General features: G+C 43.8%; 1 protein-coding gene across 2 annotated transcripts in view; it reads right to left on the minus strand.

Moving 5' to 3' along the window:
• ESR2 (estrogen receptor 2) overlaps positions 1-21419 on the minus strand; it is a 62219-nt gene that overhangs the window by 5102 nt on the left and 35698 nt on the right. Inside the window, exons 6-8 of one of the 2 annotated variants that reach the window (XM_012464174.2) lie at positions 18919-19052; positions 4262-4442; positions 1864-2288 (exon numbers count right to left, since the gene is read on the minus strand). In XM_012464174.2, coding sequence (XP_012319597.1) covers positions 2102-2288; positions 4262-4442; positions 18919-19052 — 502 coding nt within the window. In that variant the 3' untranslated portion in view covers positions 1864-2101. Of the gene's footprint in view, positions 1-1863; positions 2289-4261; positions 4443-18918; positions 19053-21419 lie in introns of those variants that run through there. The other variant, XM_012464175.2, reaches the window with a different exon arrangement.

A 21419-nucleotide genomic window follows, 5' to 3' on the forward strand; every position in this document is an offset into this window, starting at 1 on the left:
CTTACTTCCTCCTCTCCAGCTTCCAAACCCCTCTCTTGGGAGTCGGGGATTCTAGGTTGGCCAGGAAGAAAGAAGCTGACACTAACTGGTTCCCTGGTTCCTGTGATATCATGCTTATCCTACCTGTACTAAATCTTACTAAGGCTGTAACACTGAGTCACTAAGAATAACTTCAGACTGCCTCAGAACGCAGACAGCAGTGTGTTCTCTAGGTACTTGTCCAAGCACTTCTGAAACACCTAAGCTCAACTTTTAGTAAAACTGCACCAATATCAAAATTAAGGATTATTCAATGTCTCACTAGCAGAAATCAATCTAACACTGAATGTAATCTTCCTAATGACTTAGTAAATACAGGATATGCTAGCCAAAGTGAACCTATTTTCAAAAAGAAAATATATTTAATATATCACAAGGTAATTGTTTAAAACATTACTACAGTAATCAAACATGATTATTTCATTGCTTGCTTCCAAAGTATGCTGTTACTCATTTTGCACATTCACTGTTTCCAAAACTGAAAATTTCAAATCTTTTAAAAAGTGAGTTAAGGCCAGGCACAGTGGCTTATGCCTGTAATCTCAGCACTTTGGGAGGCCAAGGTGGGTAGATCACCTGAGTTCAGGAGTTCAAGACCAGCCTGACAAACATGGAGAAATTCTGTCTCTACTAAAAATACAGAATTAGCTGGACGTGGTGGCAGGCACCTGTAATCCCAGCTACTCGGGAGGCCGAGGCAGGAGAATTGGTTGAACCCTGGAGGTGGAGGTTGCAGTGAGCCAAGATTGCGCCATTGCACTCCAGCCTGGGCAACAAGTGAAACTCTGTCTCAAAAAGAAAAAAAAAAGTGACTTAAAACTGTCATTTCAGAGGCGCCTTTCTTCATGTCCTATTTGTGTTCCTCTTGGAATAAGAACTAATATTTTTACTGTTTCTTTTTCACCCAGAAACCACCATAAAATCTTTTTAAAAGAGCTCTCAAGTGTAAAAGAATTCTTTCTTGCTATAAATAATTATCCCTAAATATTTCTGTTTCAGGAGAGTTCACAAACTGGGTCTTGTTCAAGGGGTGTACTCATCAAGGCTATGCAGTGTGGCCCCAGAGCTGACACACTGGGGTGCGTGGCTACTCATCCATTCACAAAACAGCATGCTGTGCACACCCACAGCCCAAAGTGTCCCTGACTGCTTGGGGTGGCTGCTTCCACTGTGGATGGAAACTGCATCCACAGTTCCCCCAGGGAAACACTGGCTGTCACCCACACCCACAGGAGAGAACCCCTTTCCTGCAAACACGGCCTTTCTCCAGCACCCACGCTGGCCCCATGGGACAACAGAGGTTTAAGAAACGGCAGCTCCAGGAGCAGGGAGATTTGTATCTCCCACAGTCCTCCATGAAAATGATCACACTCTCATACACACATACCGCAAATTATTGGCAGGCTCTGTGAATGCACATCAAGAGGGACGAATCTGTGTGTAGCTGGCAGCAAGGTCAGAGAGAGAACGTGACTCACATCCCAGCTTGACTACGGTCCCTTTGGCCTTTGACAGAATAAGCATCATGATACGATCAGTCCCCACAGGCCTGGGAGGTAGGTACGCGATTGTCACAGGGGTTTTCAGTCTTACAATCAAGTGGTCCAGAAAAGAGCATACAAAGGTCAACTCAAAGGGAAGGGTAGTGTGTGCGGCACAAGAAGGGTTAGTCCACTTCCTGTAAGCATGTCACTTCCTCTCCCCTTTCTGATTCGCAGCCCTTCCAGGTCACATGTCCACTATTCATTCCAAAACCTTTAAGATGTTTCACAAAGGGGAGGAAGGGAGATGGAAAGTAAGACAGACCACATCGAGATCCTGTGAGGCTGTTCACTATGAAAACACTGCATTCAAGTGTGCGCCCTGCTAACAAGGAAACTATGGCTTCCTCACCCTGTCTCCTGGGAGGTGGGGAGGTCAGGGGAAGGAAGGTACATGACCAATCCTGCCATCACCAAATGAGGGACCACACAGCAGAAAGATGAAGCCCAGGCTCCTGACACACTCGAGTTCACACTTCAGCCTGTGACCTCTGTGGGCCCGTTCACCTCAGGGCCAGGCGTCACGGAGACTGTGGGTTCTGGGAGCCCTCTGTGCTTTCACTGTCCTCTGCCGGGCTGCACTCGGACCCCGTGATGGAGGACTTGCACCCGTGAACCACGTGGGCATTCATCATCTCCAGCAGCAGGTCATACACTGGGACCACATTTTTGCACTTCATGCTGAGCAGATGTTCCATGCCCTTGTTACTATGGGGACAAAAAGGTGCTGAGATTCCCTCCTCTGAGACAGCCACAGGACACCAAACCCTTCCCCAGCTCTCTTTGCGCACAGCCAGTCTACCCCATCCCCACCCCCACACTTCCGCCAGCCCATTGCTCCATGGCACATGCATCCAGCTTCCCCTGATAATTTATGGTCAAGGGCAAGGAGTGTCCTGTCAGCCTCTATGCCCCACCACACACCCGCAATGGCCTGGCACATAGGACAGTCGATTCTCATTATTTGCAGCAATTATGTTCCATAAAGTCACTGTGAACACTGAATTATCACTCCTAGGGGAAACACAGGGTTAGGTTCCTGCAAGCCTCTGGTCACATCTTCATTAGCTAATCACAAAACCTTGTTTTATGTGTGTTTCAGTTTAAAGATGCCTCATCTAATATTGTTGACTCATTAACATTGGGCTCATGGCCGACAGCACTGTAACTCAGGCCCGAACAAAGCATATCGAACACGTACTTGCTCCATAAGGCACATCACAGCTTTTTCACACTGAGAAACACTAGACAGCTCTTCAGCACCACACCAGGGGCCCAATTTAAACAGTGAAGTCGCCCACCAAAAGCAAAAAATGTAAAACCATGACACTAAGTAGACCAAATAAAGGACACTTGTTTACAGTAGGAGAGCAGCTGCTTGTTCCATCTCAGCTGGGACTGTGCATAGAGGGTGACTCAAAATTTTTGCCACTCTGTTCATGACCTCAAAAACACCATGAATACTGATTTGGGGGTTACAAATAAATTTTAGCAAGCAGATAAATTCACAATTAAGGAATCTACAAACACAGGATCAAGTGTATCTGTTCTGCAAATGGTTGTGTGCTGAGTAACCATTAAAGGGGAAGCAGGCAGAAGTCTTCTTCCTCTCCTCTTGCTTTTTAAGATTGTTGAGGTGAAGGCCAAGCATGGTGGCTTAAGCCTGTAATCCCAGCACTTTGGGAGGCTAAGGCGGGTAGATCACCTGAGATCAGGAGTTCGAGACCAGCTGACCAACCTGGCGAAACCCCATCTCTGCTAAAAATACGAAATTAGCTGGGTGTGGTGGCACATGCCTGTAATCCCAGCTACTTGGGAGGCTGAGGCAGGAGAATCCCTCCAACCCAGGAGGCGGAGGTTGCAGTGAGCCAAGATGGCGCCATTGCATTCCAGTCTGGGCAACAAGAGTAAAACTCCATCTCAAAAAAAAAATAAGATTCTTGGGGTATATATCATCCTTCCCCATAGTCTTTATACTTGCTCCTCAGAGAGCACTTAATTACCTTCCATTCTCCCCTCTCCTCCTCGAGCTCCAGGGCAAGTCTACCCTCCATTCTGGGTGACACCAAGCACTGAGCATCACTGTACCAGCAGTAGCCACCACCGCACACCATTACATTTCCTGCACACGATTACATTTCCTGATCAGAAACATGCCCTACCCTCAGCCTTGCCTTCCTAAATCTGTTTGGCGTAGCACTTCTCTTAGGTCTTGTCCTTAATATCCTGATGCCATCAAAAGAACAACTCTTAGGGAAGCCTTTGTGCACTTCTCCATATCACCAGCTTAAAGGGCCATCTAGGAGAGCAGGTCTTAGCCTCTCCACGACAAAATGACCTCAGGGCCTCAGCCCTGGGTGGTGTAAAGAGGGGTGGCAGTTCATGTAAAGGGAGGAACTGCCCCTTTTAGGACTCCATAAACAGGCTATAAACCCCAGCAACTGAAAAACAGATGAGCCACCACTGGATGCCATGAAGATCCTGTAAGATACCACGTGACATTCCTTCAATGCCCACTCTGTGCCCATCTTTGGTTACAGGTGTGTAAGCTGACAAATCCCCCATTCCCTTTCAGGCATTTATTTTCCTTAACTTTCAAACACTTCCCAAATCTCTTCACCCTCCTCTGAGCACATAATCCCACCCCACGCCTGAGCCGAGCTGCTCCCGAAGGCGCGTACCTCGCGTGCCTGATGTGGGACAGGAGCATCAGGAGGTTAGCCAGGCGCACGGACTGCTGCTGGGAGGAGACGCCACTCTTGGCGATCACCCAGACCAAAGCGTCGGTCACGGCGTTCAGCAAGTGGGCCAGCTTCTGGCTGCTGTCAGCATCCTGGGTTGCTGTGACCAAAGGGTACATACCTGGACAAAGAATAAAAGCCACAAGTCATTGCTCTGAGCAAAGGAGCAGAAGTCATGTGCTCAGCTGTACAGCGTGCCTACTCCGAGGTGATCTGGGTTGCTCTGACATCTGCATGTGTGGCAGGATCTTATTATAAGCATGGTCTTACCTCCCCAGGGGCTCTTCTCTGAGAGCCAGCTGCATCACAGAGCTAGAAGAGAAGCCTGGCTTAATGCAGACAGACTAAATGTCCCCTTGAAGTGCCCACCGGGCCCATAATTGTGGCCTTGCCATGCAAGTATATCTAGTCCCCTGAAACCATTATATGGTGTTTCTCATCTGCAGCAACAGAATACACAGGTTGAGAAGTGTAGTAATGGTCAGAAGGTGAAAGTAATTCTACTCTTAGCCCCAGGGAGGGCTCCCCATCTAAAGAGAATTTAATAAACAAAGGAATGGCCAATGTGATGACGCCGCCTCTGCCACTTCCTGTGTGTACCACGTGCCCTGGACAGCCACAGCAGGGCCCCTGCTGCCACCTCTGCATCTCACTGTGTGGCACCCGGCTGGAGCAGGAAGACCACCAATTTGGAGTCAGACGGACCTAACTTCTATCCACCATCTGGATTTCTCTGAGCCTCAGTTCCTCATACAGCAACACATGCAGGAACACATCTCCTTAGGTCCCTACAACCACGCCCCGGGTAGTCTGCCTCCCCTATCCTGCCCTGCCCTGCATTTAACTGCCCTCCAACTCTAGGATTGAGATACTGTGGCGTCCCAATGGCAGCCAAATAACAGCTCACCTAAATCTCCTCCTCCCCACCCCACCCCCACAGCTGCCTGACTCCTTGATTCCCTTTAATAATTAGCTTCTCTTCCAGGCTTTTCATTTCAAAGCAAGAATAAATAACGAATATGTGAAATCGACAAGGGAGCTGCTGAGTCTTGGCTGACGTGAGACTGAAGATGGCTGGTGCTCCAGCATCCACAGAATTCGTTTTGGCAGTTTTTGTTCTCTATTTTTATTGGCACTTTCAGTTCAATTAAGGCAGCTCAATTTAACTAAGTTCAACTCAGTTAAGGCAAGGGACATACTGAAGCACAATTATGTAAGTGTAGTGCTTTGCCACATCCCTAGGGATCTCCATAATGTCTGATGATGCAGATTTAAAATATTCATCTTTTCAATATCCCTGAAGCTGCTTCTCCAACCCCTGCTCCCCAATTTGTTCTCCACACTGGTTCTTTCAGAGTCCCCCCACCTCCTCAAACTTCCCACTGTCACCCCAGAGATGACCTGTGCTCCCACCACAGAGGAAACAAGATCCCACCCTTGACCCTGTGTGTCCCCTTCTGAGTGGCCAAAATGCAGATCTGCTCATGGGGCTACCTTTAATGACCAGCCAGCTCATAAGGTAGAGAGTCCAGACCACCTGCTGCAGCTATCAGGGATACCAGGCCCTTCCCTGCTCCTCTCATCTGCAGTTCCCATCACACCTCGCCGTGAGTCCCACTCTCAACTCCCTGAACAAGTGACGCTTCAAACATGCTCAGCTTTCTGCTTGGGAACTCTCTCCTTCCTCTCTACCCTGATTTTTTTTTTTTTTTTTTGAGACGGAGTCTCACTCTGTCACCAGGCTGGAGTGCAATGGCGCGATCTCGGCTCACTGTAACTCCGACTCCCTTGTTCAAGGGATTCTCCTGCCTCAGTCTCCCAAGTAGCTGGGATTACAGGCATGCGCCACCACACACAGCTAAGTTTTGTATTTTTGATAGAGATGGGGTTTCACCATGTTGGCCAGGCTGGTCCCGAACTCCTGACCTCAGATAATCCACTCGCCTCAGCTTCCCAGAGTCCTGAGATTACAGGCATGAGCCATTGCACTCGGCCTTCTACCCTGTTTTTCTTGCTGATTTATACCCATTCCTCCTGTAGATTCCAACCTGGTCATGAAATTCCTTCTGGAAGCTTCCCCCAATGTCCCTACCATTTCACCCTAAGTCTGGTTTGAGTTGTCCCCTGGCACTCTGACAGTGCCCCGTTCATCCCAGCAGAGGCACCACGTTGCCCTACATGCTGGAGGTCTGCCTTGTCCCCATGCACACCCCACAGCCACCCTTCTGCCCTAAGCAAGACTGAACATGAGTGCTTTGAGGGCACAGACCCTTATTTTTTTTTTTTTTAGCCAAAAACATCATATTTGAAATGATAAATATTTGTGCTAATATATGTTTTAGGTACACACAGAAAATTATTAGTAAAAAATACAGAGAAAATTATTTCAAGCTTACTTTCCCTAAAATCAGGCCCAGCTGCATGAACGAGTGCTTCCTTTTAGCTACCCTGTAGTCTATTCAGCTGCATGACATGTGACTTCCACTGCCATCAATACTGTGTCTTCGAATTCCAAAGGGAGCCAAACTTGTGTACCTGTACATGTCTCAGTTCAAAGTGACATAGATTAAAAATATAAAAACAAATCCTCAGATTTTACACAAATGTTCGTAGCAGCATAACTCAGCCTCAAAGTGGAATGTCCACTGACTGATGAACGGCTCAACAAAACGTGGTCTATCCATACAGCAGAATAGTATTCAGCTACAAAAAGGAATGAGGTACTGGTAGATGAACTTTGAAAACATCATGCTAAGCAAAAGAAGCCAGACACAAAGGACCACGTGTTGCGTGATTCCATTTATAACAAATGTCTAGAAGAGGCAAATCCATAGAGTCAGAAAAGCAGATTAGTGGTTGCCTAGGGGTGTGGGTGGGATAGGGAGCAGGAAATGATGGCTAAGAAGCATGGGGTTCTTTTCAGGTGATGAAAATGTTCTAAAATTGATAATGGTGATGGTTGCACCACTTACAGTGAATAAACTAAAAACACTGAATTGTATACTTAATATGGATAAATTATATGGTACATGAATTACATCACAGTAAAGCTGTTACTAAAAATAAAAGTAATAATAAAAGAACACCTCAGAACCAAAATTACAATAACATAAATTCCCTGGGCTGTGAGTGACCAAGGTTCCCTCAGAGAACATGTATGTGTCATTGTGTTATCCACTTCATGAACCACAGTCATTGCCAAGGCCAGACCCCGGGCCTTCTACAGGCTGTGGCAGCAGCACAGCTCCACGTGGGATACAGAGTCCATTAGCCACAAGCAGTTTAGGGAGGCGAGGCACTGCAGTTTTGGAAAGGCATGTGCTAAATCCGTTTTACATATGGGGGGGCAGTGTATATACAAAAAGACTGACCTGTATAAAATTATCCTGGGGACTCCTTTTCTTGTTGATCACACAGAAAAGAAATACCCTCCCGGAAAGGAACTGTGCTGAAGAATACCCATGCTGCTGCCTGACTCTCCAGCTGGCAGTACCGTGCCTGCACCTTGGGCATTCGTGCTCGGGCCCTTGCTCATCAAACATATATGTACAGAGTACTTGCTAAGTGGCAGGCCCTGGGCAGGGTGGGGCAAGGGACAAGACAAAGCCCTGCCCAGTCAGACACAGAAAACAACAAAAATTTAGCACCCGCTCCACCCCCCAAAAGTAAAAACATCAATTAGGATTCACTGTAGAACAAAATTAAATTACCTTTCGTGAAACTGAAGTAGTTAAAAAAAAAAAAAAAGACAAGATCTTGGCACCGTGCCCACACATACCAAAGAAAGTGAAATAAAATCAAGGACACATCTCCTCTCCCCTTTATCAGCTGAAAACAGCTGTGTGCTCCGCTCACCAGCCCACCTGATGACATACTGGGCAGCACAGTGGTGGGGGAGAGCCACGCCTCCTTCAAGATTTGCCACATCTGATTTGTTCAAAGGATGAAAACATAAGCTTTACTTGACTGAAGGCAAATACATGAGAAAATCTAATGTGTTAACAAAAGTCCCAGCATACTGACCAAAGGAAAGAAGTCCTGGCTTTGGGGAGCCATATGTGGTGTTTGCTTGTTTGCTTTGAGGAAAGGAACCTCTGGCCATGACCCACACCCTCTGTCACCACCTCCTGTCCCCAGCACACGAGGGCAGATGGGACTTAAAAGGTGCTATGAGGCCAGCAGGCTGCTGTTCAACTGTGCTTTACCTCCGAGTTCGTGGTCAACAGAAAAGGACCCCCCATCTTTCCTCATCAGCATCCCTCTGTGTCTTTGTCTTCTCCACCCACCCACTTCATGTGACCTCTCCCCATAAACTCAGAGGGAACCAGGGCTTGAGCCAATGTCTCTTAACTTTCTTAATGTAAAAGAGGATTGCCTGACTTAACCCCTCTATTTCTTTCATTTAATGAAAAGTTTCATTCTTTGTAAATCTTAAAACTTTAAATAGACTTGTTTCTAATTTAAAATATTTTAAAGACTATGGATAATTAATGTAATTAGTTATATTCTAATTCCTAAATTCCATACCCTCTCTAATTCTATCCAAGGGAGAGGATTTATCTAGTCCTCAAGTTCCTGTGTGGCAAGATGGCCAGTCTCTCTGTTGAGTGTTGGATATGCTATTTTATTAACTACGACACTTGCATAACACCTTAGAGTTTATAAAAACACTCTAATAAGCATTGTAATTGGTTGTTAAATTCAACATTTTCTGTTGTCTCTTAGTTTCAAGAGCCATATCAAAGGCTAAGTATGATACAGGAATCCCAAGTACCACACATCCTATATATGTATAGTGGAAGAGGACTGGCTGAGAGAGTTAGAATGGTGTGGTCCTTTCCCCTCCCTCCCCAAGAGAGAAGTATGTGCCTCTCCTACTTAAGCCCATCAAGGATCAGACCTTTGATTAACTATTTGAGTGTATATCCCCTGTTCTAGACCAAAAGCATTGTATCTAAATCATTCTGACATCTTTAGAAGTCATTGATATACACACCAGAAACTGAGCTGAAGTTTAGTTGGATGACACAGTTAATTTCCATTCCATATTATACCAATTATTAGTAGATATGCATAACTCAGAAATGGGCAGCTTTTAAAACGTAACTACTGACAAACCCTGACCTGGCCAGCTAGTGTGCTGTACCAGTGCAGACGTGATTGAGTGACATAATCCTAACTTAAGCATGTCATATACACAGGAAAACAGAAGACCAGACTATGCAGGAGGTCTTCTTCAGACAGCCCAGTGCTTATCTAGCCTGGCAAGGCCATCTAGCAGCAACCAAATGCAGCCCTTGGAGACTCTGCTATCCTAATGTGGGATACAGAAGTTCACAGCCTTTTGACTTAAGAGACCTGAGAGGTGGAGGTTGTGGTGAGCCAAGATTGCGCCACCGCACTCTAGCCTGGGCAACAAGAGTGAAACTCTGTCTCAAAAAAAAAGAGAGAGAGAGAGAGAGACCTACCACATTTCCCCTCTCCTGACCCTTATCCTCCAGGGCCTCCACCCTGTGCTTAATTTGGTTCCCTGCTTGGTGGTATCTCTTTTCCATTCAGCCTACGAACTTCGCGCTCTTCATCTTTTTGTTTTCATTACACTGTTTGCAGATTCATTGAAGTATAACTGACATACAATAACCTGCACATATTTTGTGTGTATGATCTGATGTACGTTGACATACATATACACAGTGGAACCATCAGCACAATCAAGATAATGAACACACTTATCTGCATTTTTTTGACTTTATGATGGTGCAAGAGTGATAACGCATTCAGTAGAAACTGTACTTCCAGTACATACAACCATTCTGTTTTTTCATTTTCAGTAATCACTTTTGGTATTCAATAAATTACATGAAATATTCAGTACTTTATTATAAAATAGGCTTTATGTTAGATGATTTTGCCCAACTGCAGGGTAACGTAAGTATTCTGAACACATTTAAGGTCGGCTAGGCTAAGCTATGATGTTCAGTAGGTTAGGTGTGTTAAGTACATTTTTGACTAGCAACATTTTCAACTTAAGATGGGTTTTTTGGGACATAACCCCATCATAAATTGAGGACCATCTGTAGTTGTACAGATGTATTTCTGGACTCTCTGTTCCATTGATCTATTTGTTTCTCTTCACATCAATACCATATTGTCTTTGAAATCAGGTGGTATAAGTCCTCCAGGTTTGTTCTTTTTCAAGGTTGTTTTGACTATTCTAGGTCCATTGCATTTTCATATGATTTTAAGAATCAGCTTGTCAATTTCTACCAAAAAGCTTTATTAGAGTTTTATCAGTTTGAATCTATAGATCATTTTGGGGCAGAATTAAAAACAATACTAAATATTATGGTCCATTAACATCTCTCTCCATTTATTCAGGATTTCTTTAACTTCCTTCAGCTATATTTTGCAGTGTTTAGTGTGCAGGTTTCACATCTTTTGTAAGTTTATTCCCAAGGTTTCAGTGTTTGATGCTACTGTAAATGGTATTGGTTTTTTATTTCAATTTCCAATTGTTCACTGCTGCCACATAGAAATACAATTGATTTGTATATGTTGCCCTTGTATCTTACAAACTTGCTAAATTCACTTTTTTTAGACTCCTAAGGACTTTCTGCATAGATTATCATGTTTTTAAATAAAGACTTTGACTTCTGCCTTTCCAATCTTTATGTCTTTTACCTCTTTTCTTGCCTTATTGCACTGGGTAGAACTTATAGTGAAATGTTGAATACAAAGGACAGTGGACATACTTGCCTTGTTCCTGATTGTGATTAAGTATAATATTAACTGTAGTTTTTTGTTTTTGTTTTTTTTGTTGTGACAGGATCTCACTCTGTTGCCAGGCAGGAGTGCAATGGGGCAATCTCAGCTCACTGCAACCTCCACCTCCTGGCTTCAAGTGATTCTCCTGCCTCAGCCTCCCGAGTAGCTAGGACTACAGGCAGATGCCACCAGACCCAGCTAATTTTTTTGTATTTTTAGTAGAGATGGGGTTTCACCATGTTGGCCAGGATGGTCTCGATCTCTTGACCTTGTGATCCACCTACCTCAGCCTCCCAAAGTACTGGGATTATAGGCATGAGCCACCACGCCTGGCCAACTGTAGGTTTTTCATAGGTGCCCTTTAATGGATTGAGGAAGTTTCCTTCTGTTCCTTGTTTGTTCAGTGTTTTAGCAGGAATGGATGTTAAATTTTGTGGAATGCTGTCTGCATCTGTTAAGCTAATCATATGGTTTTTCATTATTATTCTGTTAATACGGTGAATTTTGTTTGATTTTCCAAAGGTAAAGAAATCTTGTATTCCTGAAAATTCTCCTTGTTCATGATGTGTTATCCTTTTAATATACTATTGGATTCTATTTATCAAAAAAAATTTTAGAAAACTTTTACATATATATGTACGAGGGAAACTGGTCTGTTGTCTTCGTTTCTTACAATGTGTTAGTCTGGGTGTTCTATCAGAGTAATGCTGGCCTCACAGAATGAGTTGGAAAACATTCCCTGCTCTTCAGTTTTCTGTAAGGGTATGTGTAGACTTGGTATATGAGTCCATTTTCACACTGCTGTAAAGACATACCCAGACTCAGCAATATACAAAAGAAAGAGGTTAATTGGACTTACAGTTTCACATGGCTGGGGAAGCCTCACACAGTCATGGCAGAAGGTGAAAAGTATGTCTTGCAGGGCAGTAGACAAGAGAAGAGGGCTTGTGCAGGGAAACTCCCATGTTTATATAACCATCAAATCTCGTGAGACTTATTCAGTATCTTGAGAACAGCATGCTAAAGACCTGCCCTCATGATTCAATCATCTCCCACTGGGTCCCTCCCACAACATACAGGAATTATGGGCACTACAAGATGAAATTTGGGTGGGGACACAGCCAAACCGTATCACTTGGTATTATTCATTCCTCAAATGCATGGTAGAATTCTCCCAGAATTCCAGGATGGTGGTGGAGCAGTCAGAACACACAAATTTACAGATTAAGTTTACCATCTTATATGGGCACAGTTTGTGGCACCCCAAAACAATTACAATAGTAACATCAAAAATCATTGATTACAGATCACAATAGATATAATAATAATAAAGTTAGAAATATTGCAAGTGTTATTCAAAATTTGACACAGACATAAAGTAAGCATGTGCTGTTGGAAAAAATGGTACCAACAGATTTGTTCAATGCAGGGTTGCCACAAACCTTCGATTTGTAAAACATGCAGTATCTGTGATGCACAATAAAGAAAAGCTCAATGACATGGGGTGTGTGTGTCTCTATTCCTGAGCTTTGTGCTTGGATGCAGTTAAATCACGTAGCAATCATTTGATCCTCCAGCCTTGCCTTTCAGTTTTGTTTGGGAGGACCATAATGGACTTTAGGCCCGCTACTGAGGCAATACCCTTCCGAGCACTATATGAAGGCTGAGAAGTGCCCAATGCCCAGGGTACTACAAGGTTTTTCCCACTGGTTGGTGAGAATGTGAACTGTTCGCCCTGTGTGACCTCTAGGGATTGTTTTGCCCACTCCTTTCTGATGGTTTTTTCTGTCTTCAGTAGCCTCAAAATCATGGGCAGATTAGCACTCAGCTGAAGACTTGAAGAGGATGCTCTATTGATCTCCAAAGTTCTCTCTGTGAGCAGCTCTTTCCCATTCAGTACTCTCCCCTCCACGTCCCAGCTGCCTTGGTCACCAAGGGAGACTACTGGTATCTATCTGGGTTACCCTTTGTGATGATTAATTTTAGGTGTCAACTTCGCTGGATAAAGGGATACCCAGATAGCAGATAAAGCATTATTTCTGGGTATAATGTTCCAGAAATAATGCTTTATCTGCTATCTGGGTGTCCCTTTAGCTGGGTATCCCTTTAGAGTGTTCCAGGAAGAGACTGGCATTAGAATCAGTGGACTGAGGCCAGGCATGGTGGCTCACACCTGTAATCCCTGCACTTTGGGAGGCCAAGTTAGGTGGATCACTTGAGGTCAGGAGATTGAGACCAGCCTGGTTAACATGGTGAAACCCCATCTCTACTAAAAATACAAAATTAGCTTGTAATCCCAGGTGCCTGTAATCCCTGCTACTCGGGAAGCTGAGGGAGGAGAATCACTTGAAGCCAGGAGGCAGAGGTTGTAGTGAGCTGAGATGGTGCCACTGCATTGCAGCCTGAGCAACAGAGCAACACTCTGTCTCAAACAAAAAAAAGAATCAGTGGACTAAGTAAAGAAGATCTGTCCTTAACCAATGTTGGCAGACACTATCCAACAGGCTGAGGGTCCAGATAGAATGAAATGGCAGAGGAAAGGAGAATTCTCTCTCTCTCTCTCTCTCTCTGTCTCTCTCTCTCTCTCTCTCTCTCTCTTTTGGAGCTAGAACACCCATTTTCTCCTGCCCCTGGACATGAGAACTCCAGGTTCTCTAGCCTCCAGGCTCTGGGACTCGCATCAGTGGCCTCCCAGTTCCTCAGGCCTTCAACCTCAAACTGAGAGTTACACCATCAGCTCCCTAGTTCTCAGCTCTTCCCATTTACAATGAGCCGCCCGTGCTGCTGGCTTCCCTGGTTCACTAGCAGGCAGATGGCATATCATGGGACTTCTCAGCCTTCATAATCGTTCAAGTCAATTTTCATAATAAATCCCTTCTCATTTACCTGCCCACCTGCCTACCCGCCTACCTACCTACCTACCTACCCACCTACCCAACTGTCCTATTGGTTCTGTTTCTCTGGAGAAACCGAATAGACCCATCCCTGCATTGCAGCCTGGAAAGTGGCTGCAGGCAGTAAACTGGACAATCAAAGCCTCACCTCGCTTGTGTCTCTCCTCCCGGGGATCACTGTTGTCCAAAGTTCAATACCTGTTTTACATATTCTGTCAGGGTTTTACATTTTAAAGCAGGGAGGCAGACTCCATCCCTATTTTTGTGTTTAATTTAAATACCACAAATAATCCAGAAGAAAAAAGCCTGTACTTACAAACCCTAAAAACCTAGCACAGAAAAGACTCACCTATCCTGGCAGTGAACACTGTCCCATTTTCTTCCTAGCAATGCCGAACAGAATCAATTTATTTTGACAATTGTTATGACTACCAAGAAAGAAAGGAGCTTCCTTAAAAGATTTCTGGCCAGGCGTGGTGGCTCTCGCCTGTAATCACAGCACTTTGGGAGGCCGAGGCAGGCAGATCACAAGGTCAGGAGTTTGAGACTAGCCTGGCCAACATGATGAAACCCTGTCTCCACTAAAAATACAAAAATTAGCTGGGCATGGTGGCGGGCACCTGTAATCCCAGCTACTCCGGAAGCTGAGGCAGGAGAATCGCTTGAACCCAGGATTCAGGAGGTTGCAGTGAGCCGAGATCACGGCATTGCACCCCAGCCTGGGTGTCAGGGTGAGAGACTGTCTCTAAAAAAAAAAAAATTCTTCAACTTGGATTTACAATAAACAAATTTTACTCGTTTACCCCCACAAGCGGTAATTACATCACATGTCTCCCTTGCCTTCTGTAATTCTCTCAATGTGGCAGTTCTGTCATGCTGCAGGGGAATGCTGTAGCCTTCATCTTTCCCATTTGCACAGATGCTGCATCTAGCTTTGACAACAACACAATATGATGTCTGGGAGGCTAAAATGCCTGTAAGGAGCCTTGCCAAACAGAAGGCTTTATACTACAAAGTGTCGTAACAACAAGCAAACACTGCTTTCTGAGAAGCAATTTCCTGCACAGAAAAGAGTTCTAAATTATTTCTGAAAGTGAGAGAAGCCCCATCATCTGGCATTTGATGATCCTCCACTGCCAAGATGAGAAGGTACTCTTCAAGCAGATCCTCCCTTGGACAGAAATGGCAGCACCTAAGTGAGATAATGTTGGTAGGTGGTTTGGAAAAGAAGGTCAGAAAAAGTTGATTTTATTCCATGGTCCATTCAAACATCCTGGCTGGTGGGTCAGATGTGGTGGCTCACACCTGTCCCAGCACTTTGGGAGGCCAAGGTGGGCAGATCGCTCAAGGCCAGGAGTTCGAGACCAGCCTGGCCAACGTGGAGAAACCCTGTCCGACATGGCTAGGCTTTGTGTCCCCACCCAAATCTCATCTTGAACTGTAGTCCCCATAGTCCCCATGTGCCAAGGGAGACACCAGGTAGAGGGAGAGACCAGGTGAAAGTGACTGAATCATGGGGGCAGTTTCCTCCATGCTGTTCTCATGACAGTGACTAAGTTCTCACAGGATTTGATAATTTTATAAGTTACAGGGCTCTTCTGCCTTTGCCTGGTACTACTCCTTCCTGCCACCTTGTGAAGAAGGTATCTTGCTTCCTCTTCACTTTCTGCCATTATTTTAAGTTTCCTGAGGCCTCCCCAGCCATACTGAAATGTGAGTCGATTAAGCCTCTTTCCTTTATAAATTACCGAGTCTCAGGTATTCCTTCACAGCAGTGTGAGAACAGATTAATGTATCATCTCTACTAAAAATACAAAAATTAGCCACGTATTGTGGCATGCACCTGTAGTCCCAGCTACTTGGGAGGCTGAGGCAGGAGAATCACTTGAACCCAGGAGGCAGACGTTACAGTGAGCCAAGATTGCACCACTGCCCTCCACTCTAGCCTGGGCGACACAGCAAGGCTCTGTCTCAAAAAAAAACCCCTGGCTGGACTTTCCTACATGCACATCAACACAATCATCAGTGTAAGCTGGGCCCTCATGTTATTCTGTAAAAGGTGAATGGTAACAATAAACAGGGAAGGGTGTGTTGAGTGCATGGGAAATGACCTGTTAGGCAGGTAAGGCCAGACTGAGACTCAACTAGGAAATGCTCAAAGGTTGTCTTCAAGGTCTCTGTACTCTCACATGGCCTTCAGATTCCTTCTTCATTTTCCCTCACTCAGTTCTTCCAGGGCTAACCCTGCCCTCCACCCCAGATCCGAGCAACTCCTGGACAACATCCTGTGTTCTCTCCAGAGCTAATGTATGGTCTGTTGCCCATTTACAAAGAGATAGGTAGAAATTCAGTGTAAGAACTTAGAAACATCTATAGCAATCGACAGAATAATTTTAAATTAGTTGAATATAATAACTAATAATAATACAATAAACCAGGACTTGAATTTTGCACTTTTTCTCATAATTCATTTTTGTTATATTTTGCAAAAGTAACTGTCCTTAACACTCCAGTCTGGGCAACAGAGTGAGTCTGTTGCCCTGTGTCAAACAAACCAACCAACAAACAAAAAAGCAACAAACTAGCGCCAATATCCAAGAGTCTGTGAGAGAAGAAATATGTGAAGGTCTGCCAGCCCCACATCAAGAGGCAGCTGGAAACATGTGGTCACAGTGAATTCTGCATTGAATCTTGGCTTCAGGAACAACTACTTAGGCTGATTTAAAAGACTATAGTATAATATGATCTGATATACATCCCTGTTGTTTCAAGCACTGAACTCTAAGATTGGATAAATAAAGCCCCATATGTTGTCCAAATAGAGGTATCTGTAAGTCTTCAGGTGAACATTAAAACCAGGATGTAAACAGTACTTGAGAAAGAAAAGAATCAATAGCCTAAAAGCCCAACAAGAGTAAATGGCTAAGCAAAGCCCTCAGTATCTGCTAGAGCAGCTGGCTTGGATGCCAAGCAGATCATGAACTGACCAGTGTGACAACTATCCATAAACTTAGAAATTCATGCAAAGTAGCACATCTTTATTTATTGCAGTAATGTTTATAATGGTTTTTAAAAAAGGAAGAGGAACTGGATGTTTAGTAACAGAGAAATGGTTGAACAATTTAGTATAATGCCCTCATGTCAAAGATTGTGTTAGATCTCTCCTAGTTGACCCAGAATGGTTTCACAGCATTTTGAAAAGTGGAAAAAAAAAAAAAAAATCTGATATGATGGCTTGTGCCCATAATCCCAACACTTTGAGAGGCTGAGGCGAGTGGGTCATGTGAGCCCAGGAGTTCGAGACCAGCTTAAGCAACGCAGGGAGACCTCACCTCTACAAAAAATACAAAAATTAGTCGGGTGTGGTGGTGGGCCCCTGTGGTCCCAGCTACTCAGGTGGCTGAAGTGGGAGGATTACTTGAGACCAGGTGGTCAGAACTACATAAGCCATGATCATGCCACTGCGTTCCAGCCTGGGCAACAGAGTGACCCTGTCTCAGAAAGAAAAGTGAAAAAACAAGATACAGACTGGGTACAGGGGCTCATGCTTATAAATTTTAGTACTTTGGGAGGCTGAGGTGGGAGGACTTCTTGAGGCCAAGAGTTCAAGGCCACCTCTGGCAACACAGCAAGACTCTGTCTCCACAAAAAAAAAAAAATGTTTTTAATTAACCAGGTCTGGTGGTATGTAACTTTAGTCCCAGCTACTTGTGAAGCTGAGGTGGAAGGATCACTTGACCTCAGTTCTAGGTTACAATAAGCTATGATCATGCCACTGCCCTACAGCCTGGGCAGCAGAGCAAGATTTTGTCTCAGAAAAAAAAAGAAATAGTCACCAAAGTTATGGTGGATATTTTGAGGGCAGGTATTCCTGATGATTTTATTTTCTTCCTTGTGTTTCTCATTTGAATGTTTATTTACAATAACCAGATATTATTTATATAAGAAAAAACTAACAAAACTAAACCATCCACATATCCTAGATTGTACCTTCCTTATTTCCCTCCTCCACGTCCCACTTCCCCCTTAAGTCAAGTCCCTTCCTCCCTAACCTCATGCCACAATGACAGTTCAGGCTTTCATTGTCTCTAACGGGCCCCCTGCTTCAGTCTCTGCCCTTTCCAATCCTCCACATGGAAGCCAGGGTGACCTTTCTATGTCATTCATCTGTGCGTGACACTCCTGTGCCTGAACCTCTTCTAAGCTGCTCAAAGCCCGAGCAGCAGTTTCTAATCTTCAGCACTGCATTTTATAGCCACAGCTACTTCCCTCTCTCCTTTCCTGAAGATTCATTCAAACATCATTCCCTTTGGCAACAACTCCAGTATCTCTCCTCCTATTTTCCTGTAGTACTCTGTGTATTTTTAGTAGAGACAAGGTTTCTCCATGTTGTTCAGGCTGGTCTTGAACTCCCAACCTCAGGTGATCCGCCCACCTCTGCCTCCCAAAGTGCTGGGATTACAGGTGTGAGCCACTGCACCTGACCAGAAATCATTATTTTTAATGATTTGTTGTCTCTCCCTCCCTGCCTACACTCTGAGCTATTTGAAGGTAGGACTGTATTTTTACTGAATCACTTAATCTTTAAAAAAGCAGGCCCCCAAATGTAAGTGTAAATGCATACCAACCATGTAAAGTGTCTGTGTAAGCACTGAAAAAAGGTTAAAAGAGAAACAGTTTAAAGTTTTTTCTCTTCTCCAGAAAGTTGCTTGAGTTACTTTTAACTTGATTGCCATTCACTTAATGAGTAATTTACATACAAGTTACCAAAAGTTACCTACAGTTTAAATCGTGATCAAAATAAAAACAAAGTCCAATAGGAAACCATTTTACCCTTTTTAAATAAAATAGAAGTTCAACATTCTCCTTCATATCATGCTAGTTCTAGACACAGCATCTCTCCCCGATAAAACATGGCCCAGCTGTGTGGTTACTTACTGGAATTGAGCAGGACCATGGCCTTGACACAGAGATACTCTTTGTGTTGGAGTTTTAACTCTCGAAGCCTTGAAGTAGTTGCCAGGAGCATGTCGAAGACTTCCAGAATTCCTTCTACGCATTTCCCCTCATCCCTATAAAAGTTCATTTGAAAATTTAAGGAACACGACTTCAGGAAACATCAAGAAACAAACAATAAGGAGTGTTTTATTTTTAAACTCAAGTTTCATCTTTCAACATGTTCATCTGATAATACCATGTTAACTACAACAGGGTGTTAATGAGACCACACCCAGCAATATGAAATTACTAGAATTATCTTCATATAAAGAGGATAGGCCAATTCCTATAAATCCCTATAGTAAATATATGAATAAATATTATTTAGGCAAAAATGTGCATTGGAATTATATTTTCCTTCTACATTTTCACCAAATGTTTTCTTACAGGAATATCACTCCAATTGATTGTTTTCAATCTAAACCATGTCAGTCAAGCAGCCCCAGATATGACACATATTTCAAAAATGAGATGTTCCATATTAATGAGGAAGACTGTGTGTCACAGCAGCAAATATCCCAAGAATAAACCTCCATATCTAGGGCTTAATTCTCACTTCCTGGTGGTCACTTAGAAACTGGCGTAGCGGCCAGGTGCAGTGGCTCACACCTGTAATTCCAGCACTTTGGGAGGCTGAGGCAGATGGATCACCTCAGGTCAGGAGTTTGAGACCAGCCTGGCCAACATGGTGAAACTCTGTGTCTAAAAAAAAAAAAAGAGAAAAAAAGAAACTGGTGTAGCAACTAAGACATTCACATGTAATTTGAAAAAAGCGAATATGACATACAGAGAAATCACAATTAGAGAAGATGGATTAGAATCAGGAAAAGAAGGTATACATGGAGGTGGGGAAAATTTTTGACTTGCCAAGGATTATATTTAAGCAAGGATTATCTTTAAACTTTGAGTAATCTAATCAAAATTCTTTTGAGCACTCCTTATAGAAATAAATGTTTAAATATACTTTTGAAGTAAATTACTTGAACTTTATCTGGAAAATACCAGCTTCTATTCACTGCAGCCAGACACACATTATTCTACCTCACTGCTCCCCAAAACACTCTATTATTATCAATCACAGGGTTATCGGAAGTCCTTAACAAGCAGTTAGATGATTTTGTCACAAAACCACCATTTGCTCCCGAAAGCCTGCAGCTCACACGAAGGGCAATGTGTTTATGCGAGTTCCATTTTTAGTCTCCCAGCAGTCCCTGAAGGGACCTTGAGGTCTTCAAAGAACTGGCTACTCTCCTCCTCCTTCCCCAAAGTGACGGCATTTTCAGTGACGGCAGTATTTCAGGAAAGGGCCTCTGATACCACTGCATACAGCAATCCTGGGGAAGTCTTTCCCATTAACTGCTGTATGATGGTACTCACCGGGATCCTGCATTCCAAAGCATTCACTCTCCCACCCCCACAGACTCACAGAGAACTACAAGCATGCAAATTGCTTACTTTGGTACATGAGCATTACTAAGTTATTAAAATTTACTAAATTGTAAATTCTGCAAACATTTGCAAGTTTCTGTAAGTACAGAGGTTAAGTGACAAAACACTAGTGCCCCCTGGAAGTCACTCATAGGAAAAGGTCATTTTAGAGAATCCAGAGCACTGGGCAAAGAGTGCCAAATCTGTAGGAAGCCTCCAACTCTCCCCACGCCCCATCTTTCCACCGCCCCAGCTCTGGGCTCTCCCAGGCAATCTGATGCAGGCATCCAGTAAATACAACACAGGCCCTGCACAGAGATGACACATAAGAAACACTTGGGCACGGAATCCCTTCATGCCACATCACCAAATCACCCTGCCTGTGGACAATTATTATTGGAAATTGTAACTGCTGAACTTGAGGACATTTGATAACATGGAAAGCTAGTTTTAAAATATCTCTGTGGGGCAAAACCAAAAAATCCACCAAGTCCTACACGATGGTTTGATTATCTCTTTATTATTCTGTGTTGATGTGGGATTATCACACATGCGCAACACATACACACACACACACTCACGCACACACACACACACCCTTCCCCAAGTGGTATGGTAAGGGGACCCACCTCAAGTCAATCCTATTTTCCAGAAGTACCTGTGCCTTAGTTCCTAAATACTGAAGTTGGTATCATTTCCTCATTAAAATATATGCCATTTTCACTGCAAATTCATGTTTCAAAAATGGGGAGAGGGTTTGCATATTGAGGTATTTTAAACCCTGATAAAGGGTGTCACTCACAGTAATCAGACCATATGTACCTCACGGAAAAAGTTAATTTCTAAACAAAGTCTAAATAACTAGGTCTGACTACTTTCTTTTTAGCAGGAGTGACAGTCAACCATTTCATTCAAGGGGTGGCAAAGTTAGAATATTTTTATTCACTTCACAGTCTGCAGAAACCAAATACATTTCTACAAAATAAGTGAGAAATGAAGGGGCGATAAAGTGT

The sequence above is a fragment of the Aotus nancymaae genome, unplaced genomic scaffold (genome assembly GCF_030222135.1).
Source record: "Aotus nancymaae isolate 86718 unplaced genomic scaffold, 86718_ANA_hifiasm-v0.15.2.pri h1tg000011l, whole genome shotgun sequence".
Taxonomy (NCBI): Eukaryota; Metazoa; Chordata; class Mammalia; order Primates; family Aotidae; genus Aotus; species Aotus nancymaae.